The sequence below is a fragment of the Taudactylus pleione genome, unplaced genomic scaffold, assembly GCF_031769625.1.
Source record: "Taudactylus pleione unplaced genomic scaffold, aTauple2 ptg000302l, whole genome shotgun sequence".
Classification (NCBI taxonomy): Eukaryota; Metazoa; Chordata; class Amphibia; order Anura; family Myobatrachidae; genus Taudactylus; species Taudactylus pleione.
The window spans coordinates 141812-162756 of NW_028284703.1; the positions used below are offsets into that span (position 1 = coordinate 141812).

Genomic DNA, 20945 nt, shown 5'->3' on the forward strand with positions numbered 1-20945 from the left:
TCTTGTTTTTCAGAGCGGCCTTCTGGCCGCTCGCATAGCTGTGGGTGACCAACCACAGCTATAGCGAGCGGCCAGGAAGATGGTCGCGATGGTCAAGACCATCGCGACCGTCGGGCTTGCGACGAGACCCTTGTGGTAGGGTCTCGTTGCCACAAGCCCCAGAGTAAGAGAGCAGAGAGGAGAAGAAAAAGGGTGGAGCTGCTGCTGAAGAGAGAGAGGAGGAAAGAGAGAAACAGGAGGACAGAGAGGGAGAAAAAAACTTTAAGGGATGCCGACGCTTACATTACCAGCGCCGGAATCCCGACGCCGGTCAGAATCTTCGGATAGCGAAGGTAAGTAGCAGGGATGTGGGAGGGTTAGGGTTAGGCACTAAGGGGAGGGTTAGATTTAGGCACTAAGGGGGGAGGTTTAGGTTGCAGGGAGGGGAAGGTTAGATTTAGACACTAGGGGGTGAGGTTAGGGTCAGGCACGGGGAAGAGATGGTTAGGGTAGGGAGAGGGTTAGCATACAGACCAACAAGTGTCGGTATGCTAACCCTATAGGGATTCTGACTGCCGGGATCCCGAGTGCCGACATCCCATACCCAACCCAACATTAATAGCAGTGGCACAGGAATGATCTAAATTTCCCTAAATCTAGGCAATCTCTCACTGCGTCCACCCTTGAATCAGTCACCACTTACTCTTAGGGGCCTATTTAGCAAATAGTAATGTTTTCGTGGGCTACCCGCAAATATTAAGTATCCCCTAGATCAGGGGTCAGGGAACTTTTTTACCTTTTACCCCAAAATATATTTAGATACGCCGACATTACCCCCATGATTTGAAAGGAAGGAAATCATATAGTAGTGCCCCCATATAATGTCCCTGTAGTAGTGCCCCCATATAGTGCTCCTGTAGTAGTGCCCCATATAATGCCCCTGTAGTGCCGCTTGTACAAAAAAACCCCCACAAATAAACACCTAATCCCCGCTCCTGCATCCGCCGTCGTCCTGTCCGCCCGGCTGCTCCTCGGAACTACGGGAGAGACGGTCATGACGTCTCTCCCATAGTGCGCATGGAGAGAGCCGGAAGCTGGAGTTCAGAAGAGAACTCCAGTCTCCGGCTAACGCGGTGCTGCAGGGAAGGAGCCGGGCGCCCGCTAGTAATATCTCAGCGGGCGTCCGGCTTAGAGTCTCCCTGCGGCACAGCCGGGCATGCATATGAAATTATGAAACATTATATATTATAGAATGATTCATATGCATGCCCGGCTGTCCGTCCATTTCCCCCAGGAATTTCATTTTTACCCTATGTGGGGTAATTTACCCCTGTTTCCTGACCACTGCCCTAGATGTACCATGGAGGGACCGCAGTAGATATCTCTGATATCTGCCATGGGCCCTCCATGTCCGGAAGCAGACCATAGGCTTCTGTGGTGGCTGCTAGGTGTTGGCTGTACAAAGCTCTGGAATGCGAAGCCATTTGTGTTCAACAAAACATAAGTACAATTTTGTATACATTTTTCTTTAAGCTTTTAATGAAATTCTAATGTTTTTTTTTTTATTACTTTGTTTTTATATTCCATTCAGAATGCCAGAGAATAAATAGCTTAATGTTTTTTTTATTTATCATATAAATCCATCCTAAAAATAACCTCTAATAATTTTCTAATCGTGGCACCATCTCTTACCTCATTAGCTAGTTTCCATTTTATTACACTATTTGTTTAGTGAGTACGCATTTCCCATGTCTCTTTTATCTTGGTGGTGGTGTAAGATAATGTAGAGTGCTTTGCTTTTTACGTACTGTAAGTGCATTAGAGTGTGTACTGTACATAAGATGGAATTGTAGAAATATTAATTTCAGTTTATAGTAACTTTATATTTAAGCAAAATTTGTTTACAGTTTTTTTTACTTGTAACGGTGATTCGCAAGACATTTTACTGCTGTATTATTGAGTGCTTTCAGATAGTAAACTTTTTGAGGTATCTTCAATTTTCAGTCCTAACAGCATGTTGCCCTCATCTGAACACTTTCACTTTCAGTGAATCCATTCAGTGAATCCATATCGCTTGGCGGTATTTATCAAAGCTTGGAGAGAGATAAAATTAACAGCCTGTAAAATGTAAGTTAGAAGCTGATTGCTTGGTACTTTATCTCTTACAGTTTTATGTCTCTCCAAGGTTTGATAAATAACCCCTTCATCATTAATACATTCTGACATTGCTGAGAGTTTGGAATATTTTGTGTTTTCTCTCTGTTTTATATCATATTTTAATGCCTGTCCTATCTTCTGATAAGATTCCTTGCTCTGTATCATGTTATAAGGGACCGCATAATATAATTTTCACAATTAATGGTTAGACGTTAAAGTTAATATAACCAGGAAGACTTTGTAAAATGTTAGCCTTACTTCAGTTAAACGACTGATACTAATGATCATAGCCACACATGCTGGCATTACTTGCCCACAGTTTGCTGTGCATGGCTATTTCTATATATACTGATCTGCTTTAGAAGCATCATCATCATATAAAGAGTTTTATTTTTATTCTAGACATACCTAATTATTTTTAATAGCACTTTTGTCTATTCTTAAACCTGACCCCCCCCCCCCACCCACACACACCCACACACACCCACACACACCCACCCACACACACCCACACACACCCACACACACCCACACCCACACCCACACCCACACACACACACACACACACACACACTGACTCCTTTGCATAAAAATGTTAAGTATAATCTTGATGCTGACATTCTGTGCATTTGTGCTAGGATTTTATGTGCTTTTGGTATAAGACCATACATGTTATGCTTAGGGCACCTGCGGCTTTCCATCTGTTATCGCTGGTTATCCATCTAGCTGTTGTTGTTTTATAATCTATAAATATTATCTTGCCCCTTTAAATTGTTCTAGTGCTGCCTGTTTCAGTTAAAAGCTGTTTTACAATCCATTTTATCCATGAATTGTAATTTGCAAGGGGACACGAAGAGGAAACTTCTGCATAGCAGTCGGGGATAGAAGTCTGAGTCAGTCATATTAAGTGCCAGCAGCCAGGGTCGTAGCTAGGGTAGTGCGGCCGGTGCGATCATACAGGGCACCACAGGTCAGGGGGCGCTGTTTGGTCCTGTCAAATTTCTGTTTATTATCATTCTCACTTGTAGCTTCCTCTTATTTCATCCCCAGCATCTCCTGGCCTCCCCTATCTCTTCCCTGGCCCTTCCCCATGAAGCCATGAACCTTTTTTGGGTGCATTATATCCCTTTGAAAAATGAGGGGGCGCCAATGCTCTTTCTGGCACAGGGCACCAAAAAGTCTAGTTATGGCTCTGCCATCAGCATATATATAATAAAACCCAAAGAATGAAAGAAGATGGCCAAAACCAATAGTATCAAAGGACCAACGAGGGTGTACAACAGTGACCTGAGGTACAGCAAGAGAGGACGATGAGAGAAGGTAGATCACAAAGGGAAATATGATTCTTAGCGAGTAAAGTGTACAAACTTGGACTCGTAGAGCCAAGCAACTTAAGAGAAGTAGAAAGTGATTAAATGCATCAAAGGCTGCATATAGGTCAAGAATAAGTATGGAGTACAGAACTTTTTGATACAGCAATAAGTAGTGGAGTCACTAGATGGGTGACACCATCTGTGGGTTTCACGCAAAAATAGCAGAGCTGCTCTGCTATGTTGTTGTCACCCCTTTGGATGGTGTCACCAAGCAGAGCTGGAGTAGTGATGGATGACGGACGAATGCCAGCTCATTCACACTGTGCTGTCAGAGACTGGGGGTTTCCCAGCAGCTCCCGGAGCACTGGGCAAGCCCCCAGCATGACTTAGATGGGGGTGTGACATGCGGTCATACCCTACAAAAGTGTGTAAATAGGGGGCGTGGCCTTGTTTAATCTTGGATATCACATTTATTAAAACAATGTTAAAAGGGAGAAAAAACAATATCATATGTCTTAGATACACTATAGAATAGCCACATATATAGGATCCTATACTAAGGAAATTCTTAGTTTAGGACAAAGGGCCGTATTCAATTAGAAGCGAAAAGTCAGTTTCGTTGATACTTTTTTGCCGATTATGTCATTTTCGACGATTTCATTTATCCCCATATTTAATTTCAGCGTATTTTCGCTGTTGCAAAAACGCAATGCAATTTTCCGCCCATGAATACCCGGCGGGAAAAAAAAAGCAGAATCGGGGTTTTGGGGTGCAAAATTGCAGCAACCTCCCTAAACCCTTTTTACACCCCCTCCCCCTTGACGCTAATTGCGGCAAAAACCAAAAACCCCCACAGAAGACAATCCAAAAAACCACTCTGAAAAAATGGGAGAAAAAAATCAAAGTGGGGGTACAAATTAAAAAACTAGTGAAATAGTGAGGTCTGGAAGTATGGGGGAGGTGTTTTTTGGATTGCAGGTGTTTGCTGAAAGTGTGTTTTTGGCGCTCTTTAATGCTTGACTTTAGCAACTTGAAAATATGCTTGCACCCATTTTTATGTAACCCAGATTTGATGGGAATACTTTTTTCCCCAAAAAAGTAGAAAAATGCTATTCTTCACCACTTGCTGAAAGACGCTAAATAGCGCCTATTGAGATCATTTAAAAACCCCAAATATCTTTAGCAGGGCTATTCGGGGGTGCCCATAGTGATCTCCCATGTCAGTGCATCTTTTGGGGGGTGTCAGGCTGATTTCCCCAAAACTGACAGATTTCAGTTTCGCCAGGTCCATTTTGTCGCCGATTTGGAATTGAATATGGGGATAAGCACGATACTTTTTCGCACCCAAAACCCGTGATGACAGTGAAAAGCCCGGCAATGGACTTTTCACTCAAAATTGAATACGGGCCTAAATCTGCAACAGTCAGTAATTGAATCAAATAAGCAACATGGTATTACCCAAATTTAGTGGATAGATGTCCAGACAAAATCCTTTTTAGCAGTACATTGCAGAAAAGATAGGATGTAGATGAGATCCACTAGGTGTCCATATGCAGGGCCACAAGGGCCTGGAGCTGAAAATGATCAAGGGCCTATTGTGAGAATTGGAGGTGTGACCAGTGCTGGCTCAGTGCCATGTGGGCTTGTACCCCCCTCTACCCTATCAGCCCCAACTGCCTCCCTAAATATATAACAATGGAATAATTGAATCATTTTGTGAGGAATTTTTCATACTTACATTATGTTGTCACAATGATGCGCCTATTTTTATGTGGAGGCCTGGAGTGGTAGTCCTATTCGGCCCTTCACGCCTGGCACCCATCTTCCGGCTCTCGTCACTTGTTCTGTGACATACTGACATTCATCTGTGCTGGGGGCAAGAGGTGCGAGGCAAGTCGTGCTGCCACTGTGCAGGTGCTGTTTATATACGTGGCTGGCACACAGACTGAAGAAAGGCATCCTAACATCAGCCGCACCCGTTGGCTCATTAAAACCATCCACAGCCGCTCTGTCAGTGCTAAACAGCCGGTGGACACCACCAGCAGCAGCTCTGACCGGTTTGGGTATTACACAAAGAAGTATTAAGGTATAGAAAAGTCACAGGTAGGAACATTCAGGACACAGGATCAGGAAAACGGGGGAGATAAAACGTAGGAGCAAGGAAATGTGCACATAGACTAAACAATTGAGAACAGAGGTCACCAGCATATTCAGTTGGCAAATACCATTACTTAAAAGTCTGCTTCATGAAGGGTGACCCCATGGACCAATAGGAAGCTGCAGTCTCTCAACATGCAGCTTCCTATTGGTCAGCTATCCCAATGGGCTGGATTTGGATAACCTACAAACATATAAGCAATCTATAGCAGATACTGGGTCTGTTCCATAAATATAATTTGTAATTTGCATGACGGCTCTTTAGAAACAATGCTAATATATCAAGCATATTTTCTAGTAGGCCGACTGACTTCTGATGTAATTAACCCTAGTGTGTTTCCATGTGGTAAGGGAATTAAGGGGTCTGTTTATAGGCAGAATAAAAAATATATTTTTTTTTATCCTTTTTTTATTTTAATTTCTAGTTCTGCAACAGGAAGCCCAAATCTAGGCTTCCAGTGCAGTGCGCATGAGTGATCTGGCAAAGCCGGGTCATGCATGCCCAAAGAGGACCAGGACTGACTGTCAATAAGAGCGGTGTATGGGTGCAGGGGGAAAGTACCACCATCTATTAAGCATTTGGGCACGTCATATGAACTCTCTTCGCCCCTGTGTACAGCTGACTAAATGCCAGGACCAGACTAACAATGGGGTGGATGGAGCTACAGTTCCAGGCCTCAGCATAATGATGACCAGCTGCCTAGCTGATCACAGTCAGCCATGAATTATAAGTATTAAAATGTTTTTCTAGTTTCTATTTTATGTATTTAGGGCAGGGTTGGGGAACCTTTTGTCTGCCAAGGGCCATTTTGATATATATAACATTATTTGTGGGCCTGGTGCAGGCCACGGCCCTTCCATGTGATGTCACACAGGGGCTGGGCCACAATCACCGGTGATTACAGCAATTCCCGAAGCATCCTGAGGATGCTCCGGAAGCTGTAAGGGCAGCGGTGTGACCGCCTCAAACGTCCTAAGGACTCTCCTGGCGGCACTGCTGCATAGATTCTGGCTGCAGGGTGCTATTCTAGGCACCCTGCAAGCCAAATGAGGCTAGCAGAAAAAAATCTCCCGAGGGCCAGACCAAATGATTCCGGGAGCCTTATACAGCCCCTGGGCCTGAGGTTCTCCATCCCTGATTTAGGGAGACAGTGAGGCTGATAGTGTATGGAGTGTACATACGCACTTGGCTCTGGCCACACCCACACCACTGGCCACACATGTTCTGCTTACACCCACACAGCACTGGTCACAGCTCCTCCCCTTCTCAGTATAGACCCTTGAACATTTCCAGCCCCAGGCCAATGTGGCCTTTAATTAGGCCATGAAAATGGTGACCTTTCTACAAAAGCTGAGTGACATCACATGGGTTTATGATGTAACAAGTCACATGGTCAGTATACCGAGGTGAATAATCACCTCCTGCATGCATTTTGCCATTGATATCTATCTATGTAATATATTTTTTCTTCAGTCTCCATGGCAGCCATAACAGTGGGTTAGTCCTCCAGCTCCCTAATGACAGACAGGAAGTTTTTTGTGTGCTTGCTTAACTGGGTTAATTGCCAATTGATCAATTATGGGTCACACCCTGGACTTGCTAATTTATATCTGCACCATTATATGTTCAGGACCAGTCCATAAAGTCAAAGATTCCAGTCTTGATCCTATGTATTTTACAAGTACTCTGAATAAGAATTTGTTCCAGCATTGCTCTATTTTAGCTAAATACCTACTATAGAACTATCCAGTTTTGTTCTATTAATGTTTCCATTTGTAGAGCGCAGTGGAATATGCTGCGCTATATATAAGAAACTGTTAATACAATGAATAAATAGGGGATGAGTATGCCCTCACTATCCCCTCCTGCATGTTCTGGTGTACATTATGCTCATATGGTGAATAACATAATTCTTCTGTAACACCTACCAGTCTCAGCGATTCCTGTAACTTGGTGAATACTCAGCATTTCATCTGTGATTCTGTTGGTGAATTAAGACTGTCAGTATTTGGATAAACAATAAAGGCCCCCATACATCAGCAACTGATTGCAGCAATCATGCAATTTGCAATCGATTGTGTATAAAACTCTTTCCCTTTTTCAGTCAATTGTGGCAATTCTGCAATCGATTGAAAAAGGGAAAGATTTTATACACAATCGATTGGAAATTGCACGATTGCTGCAATTAATTGCTGATGTATGGGGGCCTTTAGACCGTGTTGTCCGGGTTTAACACAGTCTGTGGAATAGGCACAGTTCTGGATTGATGTGCACATTCACAGGTGGAGGTTGCATGTGTAAAATTAAAGTCTACAGCAGCCAGTCCTTGGAGTAGAGTTTTTTTCTTTTTTGACAGGATAGGTAAATGATAAAGTTTCCTTTAAAGTTTCATCTCTGCAGCTACTTCTTATCTGGTTACCTACATTCCAGGGCTTGAGGTGTGGAGTTCATCTATGTATAACAATTTGGATGAAAATTAGTAGTAAAGAAAAAAAAAACCAATTGTGGCTGTGTTTTAGTCTGCAGGTGTATACTTAAAAATAAATAAAATAAAAATATAATAATGAGGATTTATTACTTTTGTGAAGTACACTTTACTCAATAATATAGAAGAGAGGGAAGTATACATGACTACCACAAGAGAGTCAGTTCAGGCACCCAGCCCTGTTTCCCAAACAACAGTTATGCTAGGCATACACTATACCAGAGGTTCCCAAATTCCGCCATTACAGTCCATATTTTAAGGATATCCATGCCTGAGCACAGGTGACTTAATTAGTACCTCAGTCAATTTGATGGACTCAAGCATGGATATCCTTCATACCTGGACTGTAATGGCGGAGTTTGGGAACCTCTGCACTATTCAATAATCTGGCTGGTGGAATGAAAATCTGGTAATGTATGGGAGCAAATGACAATCGACTATTTGCTCACAAACACTGGAAAACAGACAAAAATGGTCGTTCAGACAAATTGGTTAAAAGTTAAAACACACCAATTTAACCAATTTGAACAATTGTTTTGTCTGTTTTCCAGTGTTTAAGACCATATATTTGACTGTCATTTGCTCCCATTCATTACCAGGTTTTCATTCCAATCCCCAGATTGGACAGATATCTGACTGATAATTGTATAGTGTATGCCCAGGGAGGCCAGAAAATTAGGTCAAGTCAATACAGGTTGAGTCTCCCATATCCAAATATTCTGAAATATGGAATATTCCAAAATACGGAATATTTTTAGCATGACTGAGAAAGTGAAACCTTTGTTTTCTGATGGTTTAATGTACACAAACTTTGTTTAAAGCACAAATTATTAAAAATAGTGTATAACATAACCTTCAGGCTGTGTTTATAAGGTGTATATGAAACATAAATGAATTTCATGTATTTACGCACACTTTTTTTGATGCACAAAATTATTAAAAATATAGTATAAAATGACCTTCAGGCTATGTGTATAAGATGTATATAACACATAAATGCATTCTGTGTTTAGATGTGGGTCCCATTCCCAAGATATTTCATTATTTTATGCAAATATTCCAAAATACAGAATATTCCGTTATCCAAAATACCCCTGGTCCCAAGCATTTTGGATATGGGAGACTCAACCTGTAATACAATTTGAAGATAAATGTCAGTGATGACAGAATAGTCTTTTCATCAGTCCTATAGGAGATATAACCTAAAGCAGCAATGGTTATTACATCACTTGTGATTAAGGAGTACTGGATGTGGTATCCTGTGAATACCTGATAATCGAGGAAATGCCCAGGATAATTTATTTAATGATTTCAGACATTACAGCTACAGCAGTAAAAACTGTGTTTTAGAAGACAGTTTAAGAAAATTGATTTATTTAGAGGCAGTAAAATCTGTTTATCCATCACAAAGGAGGAAACTCTCAGATGATGCCAGGAAAATGTTCCATCTCAGGGAATGGAATAAATGTAAACAAAGTCTATCTACCAATTATTATTTTCATATACAATGTAGGTTAAAATAAGCATACCTTACATTGTGAGATGTCATATTAGCAGATACAGTTAATAACTGACAGTTCTCTACAAAATGGTGACCTTTCTACCAAAGCTGAGTGACATCACATAAGCTGTTTATGATGTAACAAGTCACATGGTCATTATACTAAGGTGAAAACACACTGCCTGAATGCATTTTGCCAATGTATTGATAATTTATCATTTAGGTCAAAATAAGCTTACAATACAAGGTCAGTAGACATATTAACAGATACAGTTGATAACTGACAGTTCTATAGCAAGGCACATGATCAGTCTAATGAGATTATAACTCACATTCTGCCTGCCTATCTATGATTATTTTCATAAAACATTTAGTGTAAAACGAGCATATAGTACATTGTGACATGTCATAGCAGCAGGTACAGTTGATAACTGACAGCAGTGGCGTAAGTTCATCCCAGACGCCCGGAGGCAAGTTATAATTTGGTGCCCCTCCCCTACAAAAAAAAAGGGAAAATAAATATAGTGCATATCTATCCATATGCACAAAACGCTAGTATAGAATATGTGAATTTGTTTCTATTAGGCTTATTTACTAAAGTAAATTTGCTGGATATCCCCCCCCCCTTTTCAGGTATATACAGCTATGTGTTAGTCACAGATAAGATAGTGACCTGTATAGTGCAATTAGCATGAGGCTCAGAGTCTTCCTGATGGAGGCGAAAGCCACCTGATGTGTGGTGGGGAGCCCTCCTGATTCACCTGATGGAGGCGAAGGCCACTTGATGTGTGGTGGGGAGTACTCCTGATACCCCTGATGGAGGCGAACACCAACTCATGTTGGTGAGTAGTCCTCCCGATACCCCACATAGAGGGGAAAACCACCTGATGTGAAGGCTTTGAGGACTGAGTTTGAGTCAAGATACTGTATGACTGCTACTGTGGTGGAACTCCAAATCATAAAATACCCAGTCTACTGCCGACTGTTTCACATGCCGGGAAGTTGCTCCACCAAAAGATCTGCCCCCAGACTCAGTCACTGGTGTCCCAGGATCCCGCGTCCCATGCCCTTTTACCCACAGCTCAGTTTGGAGCATCGTTGTTGACATCCAGCTACTGAAAGAGATCTGCAGCCACCATTATGCTGGGGCCCGCCACACAGGTCCACGGCTAGCTGCCACCAGGGAGGAGTGGGACTGGGAGTTGTGGGTGAGGGGGGGTGCCCGAGTCACACTGGTATGAGAAGCTGCTGAGAAGCAGCGACATTAATGAGCGGGAACAGGCTATAGATAGACGGAAGCGGCATCTGTTGGTGTGACACAGAGCCCTCCCCTAGTATATGGTTATGGGTGCTTCTCAGGTGCCGGGAAGAGGTGCTATGTATTGGGCGGCTGTGACGTTACACTCCAGGTACATATTTACAGCCCTAAGTGGGGTGAATATATGGGCAATGGAGAAGGTGCCCCTTCAGTGCTGGCGTCCGGCGGCAGGTGCCTCCATTGTCTCCCATAGTTCTGCCCCTGACTGACAGTTCTCTACAAAATGGACCTGACTACAACTATTAGAAGTCAGAGAGGGGTCCTGCATAAATAGCTCCCCATGTATTTTGGTAATTCCTGGTGACTCCTAATATAATTATTATTTAGAGTAAGTGGCACATTATCCCATATATACAGTACAGCACTGATCATCATACAACATTATGAACACATGAACATACTTAAACCGGATGAGTACTATTAAAAAAAAAAAGTAGGGACTAAGATGATTTTAGAGCCAATAAAGGTATATATTTATACAGATATTAGACCTAAAAAAGGGACAATCTTAAAGAAGAAGGGACAGTAGAATATGAGTATGCCTATTCCCACCATTTATGAGTATCTGGTTACATGTATAAGATCTACTGGATTTCAGGAAATTGGACGTGATGCACTATGTTGAAATATCAGACCTCAGAAAATGATATTTTCGGAGGTTTAAACGCACTTACAGTATGCATCAAGCTTCACTTTCTGGAACTTGTTCCCATTAGGCAACGCTTTCTTATCAGAGTTTTCCCTGATAGGGATCCAATAAGATGCCTCCCAGGATCCCCCACAGCTTGCGCATTCGCAGATGGATTCATGAGTCACAAACCCGGAAGTCCCCACACCGCATAGGACATTTATTTTTCGGAGAGCTGTCCTTTGCTAAAATTTTCATGCATACATGGTTCCTAAAACGTGATATGCATGCGATCATTGGTGGAGGCGGAGCTTCAGAGGGGGGATGGGGGGGTGCTAAGCTAAGGCAGGCCAGCGAGGGGGCGGAATGGGCAGTTCAATGCTTCTGGCGTCCAGAATGTGAATGGTCAGGGCTTCAGAATGCTGTTGGTGGCTGACAGGAAAAAAATAAGTTTTACCTGTCTGCACTGCAGTACAGATCCTGTGGGCCTATTTTCATGGGGCACTGGTGCTGCAGCTCCATCCACCCCATTGTTAATCCTGCCCTGTACATATGCTGTACGTATTTGTAGTTCAGGTGGAGAAAACACAGTCCGATATTAATAGAATTATGGCTTAGTCCATGGCAGGATTCAATAACATCTTAACACTTTTCCCTCTGCATGATCATCCAGCTGCGTAAGAAAACCTACTTCTGATGAAGCTAGGTGATCTTGACCAGGGAAACTCATTAAGACTCACCTAAACCTAATTATTTACTTGGACTTTGCCACCTAAATCTGGATGCTATGACTAAGCCATAATTCTATTAATATTGTACTGTGTATTCTCCACCTGAACCTGAATTACAAATATCTAAAACATATGGATACCTAGTGGATCACATCTACAGCCTAACTTTTCTGTAAATTACTGCTAAAAATGAATGTCTGTGTCTGGACCTCTAGCCACCAAATTTGTGTAATACCATGTTGCTTATTTGATTCAATGACTGACTGTTGGAGATTAATACCCCTTTTACACCGGAGCTAAAACCCGGGTTTTTGAAGGGTTAACCGGGGCAGCTCCCTGGTGTAAAAAGAGAGAGGGTTGGAATGCCGGGTCGAGTGACCCGGCAATCCAACCCAGGTAACCAGCTGGGTTTAACACGGGCGTAGCCCGTGAAACCCTGCTGTGAGAACAGCGCACTCCTAGTCACGATGACCTGGAGTGCGCTGCTAGCCGACTGATTGGTCCAGCTTCGGTGGTGCTTGGAGATGATGTCATCTCCAAGCGACCACTTTCACTCCGGAAAAGCCGGATCTATGCAGCCCTGACTCCGGTGTGAGCGATGCTGACTCAGGAATATCCCGAGTCGGTGACGGCAAAATTCCGGGTCTGATCCGGATAGGAACTTTGTTCCAACTCCGGGTCAGACCCGGAATTTAGGTGGAAAAGGGGTATTAGTCCTAAACTCAGAATTTCCTAAGTATAGGATCCTATATGTGGCTATTCTGTGGTGTGTCTAAGACATATCCCTTTTTAAATTGTTCTAATGAATGTAATACTTTTTTTTTTTGGAATCTTATCCGTCTATCTCAGAGGTTTTCAAACTTTTTTAAATGATGGAGCCCTAGAGTATCAGCATTATTTTCACGGCACCCCTAAGCCAAATGTTTTATTGAAAAATTCAGAAAAAAAATGTAGTGAAGTAAATTGTGCTACGCTCCTTAGGTTCAGTTATGTGGTGGTGGACATGTTTGAGCTTCTGTTTGTCTACATATTTACATTACATTGACCATAAATAATTTGATTTGGTGCTGGACCACCAACCTGAGGCTCCCCAGGGTCACATGGCGCACAGTTTGGGAACCACTGGTCTAACTATTTTATTGAGTAAAGGTAATAACGCAGCGCCAGTTCTTTACTGTAGTGAGAATGCCGGTTCAAGTAGGGAATTCAAGTTGAAATGACGTACATGCTTACAGAAAAGGAGGATCAAGAATGAATATAGATGGGCGAAGGGCCAAGTGATTGCATGTTAAAGATTGGTGGGAGGATAGCATGTTTAAAGAATGACCAGAAAATGTCAGTGACAAGAGAGAACAGTTGAAGAAGACAAGGTTGAAATACATGTCAAAGACAACGGGGATGCATATTAGAACCTTGTCTAGTTTTCTGAAGTGGTTAGAGGCAGGGGAAAGATTTAAACATGTTTGGGATTTCTGGACTGTGCATTGTTTTGCAGAAGAGAGAAAGAGAATCTCTAAAGTCTTCAGGGTATGTTTATAGAGTCAATTGTTATTGGCCCTAAAATAGTGTACTGCAAATCTGGGTGTATCTAGAAAATAAAAGCATGGAGATTTTGTTCATATTTTGATCAAAACATTTAAGTTTACAGCCTGTCGTCAAGGGACCCCAATTCTCTGCAAGTTCTTACACACCATTAAATTTCAGTTAAATGCGCTCGCCTGTCAGGTGCAGAGGTATTCCCGGTACACACATGACACCGTAGATTGAGGAACAACTTTGGAAATGAAATGTCCCATCCGAATGCCCTGTTTGAACTCTGATAATTCACGTCTCCTTGCCATGAGCAGCCGAGCCAGTGTTCACACTGACTCACGAAATGTCAGATTACAACTGATGCAGGTCTGGACATTTCCAAGACTTCATAGTACCGTGGCACCACCTATTATTACCTTTACATACTGCTGTCCCATTATTATTATCATTTATTTATTTGTTTATTAATTTATTTATTAAGTGCTAAAAATCCCTTGACTTTTAGCACTTCAGTGTAAGACCTAGTCAGGTGCGGCTCACGAGCTAGCCCTTGTATAGATGCTACCCTCTGTACCTGAGGGTATCGGTATGAATGACCGCCGAACCCATGTCCGGCGGTTCAAATCCCGATGCCGGAAATCCGGCAGCAGTGAAGATCCCGACAAGGTAAGTTACTAACTATCCCTAACCTTTTCCCCCCCGACCCACCTTTAGGGGTGCCTAACTCTAACCTCCCCCTCTAGTGCCTAACACTAACCCCCCTGTAAGTGCCTACACCTAACCCCCCCTCCCCGCAGCCTAAACCTAACCCTCCCGGGGGGGGTGCCTAGCCCTATCCTCCCCCCGGGGGTGCCTAACCCTAACCCCCCCTTCACCTAGCCTAACCCTAACCCTCCCGGGGGTTGCCTAACCCTAAGTCCCCCCCAGGAGCCCCTAACCTATCCCTCCCTCCCTGCGGCTGTCCGCGGCCGCCGCCCGGCTTACCTTTAATTGGTATACTAGGCGTCGGGCTCCCGACGTGGGGATAATGATAGATATCGGGATTTCGACGCCTATCGTTAGTCCCCATGTCGGGATTGCACAGTCGGGAAGCAGGCGTTCGGCATTTCGACCGTTGGCTTCCTGACTGCATCCCGTACCTGAAAGGTGAGTGCATTTAACTGTAATTTAATGATGTGTTAATTGTTTGTTAGGCATGTAGTTGCACTTACTCAAGCTGCGTGGGGACTCTGAGCTAATTGAATTGATCCCAATGATCCAATTTGCTGTAGCAAAGCTGCTAGTAGCTTTTGTTTTGTAGAATACATGTCCTTGAAGATTTTGTGAATCATGAATAATTCTGATATATAAGAAAAGGCCTGACAGTATTTTGGAAACGCTTATCTTTATCACAAAATACTAGTGGTAATGCAACTTTAGTTGGCGTTTCTATTTATTGTTCTCTCACTTTTACAGGGATGTCTGCTCAATCCAGATATTAAACTTGAGACACTTAAGGAAGATATCAAAGATTATTTGAAGACATCAGGTATGTTGTTGTTGTTGTGTTTACACCATAGCTAACAATGGTGACCGATTTGACATATTAGGTGGCCTGCATTATGTTCCATAACCATCTATTATCATTAGTATGTTTTTCTTCCAAGCTAACAAATCATAAATGTTAACCACAATCCTGATAAGATTTGATCACAACAGGCTGGCATCTCATGCAACCTATCACTAATGCCCACTGGCGGCTGCCAGAGCCGAGCTTCCTACAGCTGACAAACACTCTCCCCCAGCAACAGCAAAGAAGTGATCCTAGTAGGAACGTCCACCAGCTGCTGCTCTCTTCCCACAGGACCGTGAAGTCTATGGGAATTTATGTAGAAGAGTGATTATAATATTGACAAGTGAGCTTCATGTAAGTGATACAAAGTATCTCAAGGTTAGAAGTTACAAAGACTAAGGACCTGATTCAGAGCCACTCGCTCTGAATCAGGGCAGCTGCTTTTTAAAAATAATAAACGGCCTCCTGGCCGCTCGCTAAGCTGTGGGTGACCACCCACAGCTTTTGCGAGCGGCCAGATGATGATCGCGACCATCGGGCTTGCAACGAGACCCTTGTGGTAGGGTCTCGTCTGCCGCAAGCCCCAGTGAGCTTCCGGCTCTAATAGAGCCGGAAGCTCACTACTGACATCACTCGTGATGTCAGTAGGGCCGCCCTCAAACGGCAGGTGTTCCTGAAGGAATGCCTCCGTTTGACCAGCCACCCCCCCCTCCCCGCCTACAAAACAGGGCGAGCTGTTGATCAACATCGCCAGCCGCCCCATTTGTAGCGAGCCCCGGAGCGAGTGAATTTCTCACTCGCTCCGGGGCGAGCGCACACGCAGCCGCGTGCGCACTGCCTGGCCATTGACCCGCTTGCGAGCGCATAGTGCTTGCGAGCGGGTCTGATTCAGGCCCCAAATCTGTGTGCACATCTGAACGATACGATGTAACGATATATCGTACCCGCGTACACACTGCACAATATATTATTGTTGTAATAATGTTAGTGAGCTGCATCGTCCGTGGCATCGGCCCATCTCATGTGCAGCACATCAGATGGGAAGATACAACCACACAATATATCAAATGATGAATTGGGTGTACACACTAAACAATGGTCATTATGGTTCATTGCGGATTGCAAGATTGGCCAATATATCGTACGTGTGTACACCCAGCTTAAAATTACACTGAATATCGGTGCCATCTGTAATCACAGTCCACCGTGTGATCAAACACAAAAGACCTGTAGCCACAGTTCATTGGTGCAAAGTCTTATTAGAGTATACTTCATATATAACTTTATCCAATGGATCATTCCATGAAATATAGGACACAATACATGAAAATTGAATTGTATCACAGCAGATGCCAAGACATTTTCAACTGCATGTTTGCTGATGAACTTAATGTAACTGTCACAGTGACTTCAGATGATGTAGTTACCATTGGTGACTGGTTCTATGTTGAATATGATGGAAAGAGTTACCCAGGTGAGATAAAGGACATCAGAGATGGTGAATACTCAGTGAGCACAATGGAGCAAGCTGGCAACAACTGAAAATGGCCATCATCACCAGATGATATATAGGAAAATAAACAGACCTATATTGATTAATTCACGTGTACAGTATTCTACAGGTTTGAGTAATTTGTATCAGAGCCCTTTGGGGACAGAAATGTACCGTGTATCACATTCGTATGTAAAATGAGTCCTGTCCCAATTGATTTTATGTATAGTTTGTTTAACACTCAGCTTTTTTTTGTGTGTCAATCATATGTTTAGGGTCTTAAAGTACAGGTTTAAATAAATATATAAGTCCCCTCAGTTCCTATATCAATTTTGTTGTAACATTAGTCACGTGAGTTGGGTACGGGATGCCGGCACTCAGAATCCCGATGCCAGCATCCCGACTGGATTACAATACCGACACCTAGAGGTAAGTAGGCTAACCCTAACCCTCCCTCCCCACAACCTAAACATCCCCCCCGCAAGCTAAACCTAACCCTCCCCTACCCACAGCCTAACCCTCCTTCTAGTACCTAACCCTAACCTCAATACTTACCACGGGATGTCAGCGGTCGGAATGCTGGTGTTGGAATTCTGACTGGTGTCAGGATTCTGGCACTGGCATCCCAACCGCCAGCATCCCGACAGCTGGGATCGTAATGACATCCCCAGTAACGCATATAGACCTAAAGTTTAGCTAGTAAGAGTGTCAATTTTTTTTTCTGTTTCTAAGCGTTATGGACTACCTACCCCATACATTACTGTCATGTTTTTAAAATGTTGAATTTCAGCTTAATTTTTGTGCTTACTTCTAAAAAGTAACATGAAATGTAATGTGAATCACATGGAATGACCCCAATAATCTTCACAGCTCCATCCTAAATTAGTGCTGGTATGTCGTTCCTTAGCAACAGCGATTCTGGAAGCGGTTTCCATTTGCAGAACAGCCACGTGTGGCATCATTGGAAAGTGGAATTTTAGACTATGTCCAGTTTTGTTTTTGACCACCACTTGGTACAGCTAATAACGGAGCACACCAATAGGTATGCCAAGCAAAGCATACAGGGGACAACAACTCACCAGGAATGATCTGGCAATTAATTTTTTGGGGCAGTGATATCTGACAGATGATTTATTTCACTAAAAAGAGATTTACACTTTGCTATCCTAAAATCCTTAAAATACCTTAACAAACCTATTGCCAAAACTCTGACCCCAGAATGAGAAGTCCGTGTTGCAGAGCTGGAGTAAGGGTTTGGGGGAGGAGAGGGGGGGGGGGTGAACACTTGAAACAGGGAGGCCCCCATGGTCTATAATTAACAGCATAGTCATAATTCACAATATAGAGATAGTAAGAGAGAGTTACTAGTAGGTACTAAATATTAAAGCGCCTTATAGACGGATTACATCACATGTAGTCGCTCGGATAAGCAGTCACACATGCAGCGGGTTTACTGATGAAGAGTCACACATGCAGCAGCTCGGATAAACAGTCACACATGCATGTAGCTGAGCCACAGAGTCATTTATACAGGGGGTCACAGAAGCAGAATCACACATACAGAGGGTCACACATCCTGTACAGTTACACATGCAGCTGGTTACACATACAATGCACACACAGTTTTAGAAACATCATTACAGTTACACTCTCTCTTAAGCTGGCCACACATCTAAAGATTATCTGTCCAACCAGCCAAGTAGTTGATTGGTTGGAATGAAAATCTGGTAACGTATGGGAGTGAATGAAGATCAGCAATTTGCTCCTAAATGCCAGAAAACAGATGAAAATGGTCGTCAGACAAGTTTGTTAAATGTTTGATCTAAACAATTTGTTCAAACAGTTTTTGTCCATTTTCTGGCATTTGGGAGCAAATTGCTGATTGTAATTTGCTCCCATACCTTACCATATTTTCATTCTAACCAATCAACTAGTTGGCTGGTTGGACATATAATCTTTAGATGTGTGGCCAGCTTTACCTTGCAGGCCTGGTAGTACAAGTTGCCACTGGGATAGTTGAGACTGTAGCAGCTCCTCCCTCCTATCTCCCATGATGCCATCTACTCCGCCCCCTCATCCGAATATGCCCACTCCCTTTCCTTGCATGCTTACTGCCCAGGCAGTAGTATTTAATGTAAGAGCAGTGGCAAACGCAGGATTTCTAGAGGGAATTTCCAAATACTTGATTTTAGAGCGAGTGTGGGCAGTTCATGAAGAGGGCATAACTAGCACTTATCCAGCTTTAATATGCATCATACAAAGTGTATTTTGTGACATAATAATAATAATAATACAAGTCCAGCGATCACAGTAAGCCATTAAATGTGGCAGTAGGGCCATCCTGCCTGAGCTGAATCTTTTTAGTTGAGATGTTGGCACCATTCCAGAGCAGTGGAGCAGGTCCGGGAGTCTGGGGCAGCAGCACTGCCCTGGACATAAATGTACATATTGGTCTTGATATGCACTGGATAGTGTATTATTATATGGTATTAATAATTATCCCTATTGATGGTCTATAGCAGTGCACCCCTAACTGTGCATGTTTTCCAGATCTCCTAGTTAGAGCACAGGTGTATTTATTACTCACTGACACAGTAAAAGATCCAAAGGTGGTGCTAATTATTTCATTTGTGATACTGAGAAGAACATGCAGCACTAGTAACATTCTATTCTATTACTATTTCTATTGTTGTCATGTGTGGACTGGGAAGGGGGGTTTCCAGGCAACCGGAATGAGCGCAGGGGGCGCTTGCCTATGAAGAGGGGTATCCCCTGAGAGAGAGGGGCCCGGGGCAGGTACCCCCTGTGCCCCCCCCTCAATCCGAATCTGCTCTATAAACAAAGGCATACTAGGGTGGAAACAGTGTATACACATATACAGTATATACATTCAACCTGTCTCCAAATTGCGCCATTTTGCCCGTTTAGTACACCATGGACTTTGCAACGCAGCCTCGCCAAAACACTAAGCCGAAGTACCTAGTACACTACAAATGAACTACAGTAAGATGCCAAATAGAGGAAAAAGTACGCAATGTAGGGTAAAAAGGCAAAAGACAGGTGCGACAGGAGTGACCCGCTCCATGCATCGTTATGCTTAATCTGCAACTTCATACCAATTCCTTCGCTACAAAAATACTAATCCTAAGTACAAAGGGCTCGACTCAGACCCGGTCGCTAAGCTGCAGACATATGCTATGGGCGATTATCGCCCGTCTACGCATGCGTACGCTTCGCAAGTGCGCGAAAACCAGTCACTGCGATCGGGAATCGTGCGCTCATAGTACACAGACTGAATGCTAATTTGAGTAACAGCGCCATTTGTGGGTGGTAACAGGGGAAGGTGCTTGTGAACGCGGGAGTGGTGCTGTGAACGCAGACGTATCTGGGCGTCAAAACAGAGTTTATGGGTGTGCATAATTAGCAAAGATGCATCATTGTACACGTCACTTGGTTGTATTTCAGCCTGCAGTGATCGCAGTGCTTGCGGCAGGGTAATGTCTACCTCAAGCGCTGCGTGCAGCTCCGACAGCTTCCCGATGGTTCTGATTATTCATACACTTCCTGGAGATGTGTTAAGAGAGAAAAGTGGGCGTCTTTATACCGTCGTGCGTTCGCTATGCCGTCGCTCTCTAAGACATAGAGGGCGTCCTAACACCAGAGAGTGCGATCGCGGAATTTGCATACCCGGCCCCTTTTGGCTGCGAGAGAGCGCAGTTTAGCGACTGGGTCTGAATCGGGCCCCTAGTACACTATAAGCAAAGGAAGATTTAAAATTGAGGAAAAATTATGCAGCACAGGAATTGCTGTGTGTGGGTTGCACCAGGCTTCTCGTGCCATAGGCACAAAAAAAGATAGGTGTATGAGGGCACATCTGTATCTTACAAAATATCTACAATTGGAATCAAAATCTATTAAAACATTAAAATGTATAATTGTCTGTTATTAGTTTGAGCTGACTGTTTATGCCCAATTTATGCATAAATCCAGTTTATTCCAAAGGGTTCACATACATTTTCATGCCACTGTATACTGGCAATGGAACTAAACTGGCAGAAGAATACAGAGAAGTACTGTTATTTTAGCAAATTATCATAA

The 20945-nt window shown here is 43.3% G+C and overlaps 1 protein-coding gene across 1 annotated transcript in view; it reads left to right on the forward strand.

Moving 5' to 3' along the window:
• Positions 1-20945, forward strand: part of TBC1D19 (TBC1 domain family member 19) — a 217873-nt gene that overhangs the window by 46865 nt on the left and 150063 nt on the right. The window contains exon 2 of the mRNA XM_088482998.1: positions 15259-15331. Coding sequence (XP_088339124.1) covers positions 15259-15331 — 73 coding nt within the window. The remainder of the gene's footprint in view (positions 1-15258; positions 15332-20945) is intronic.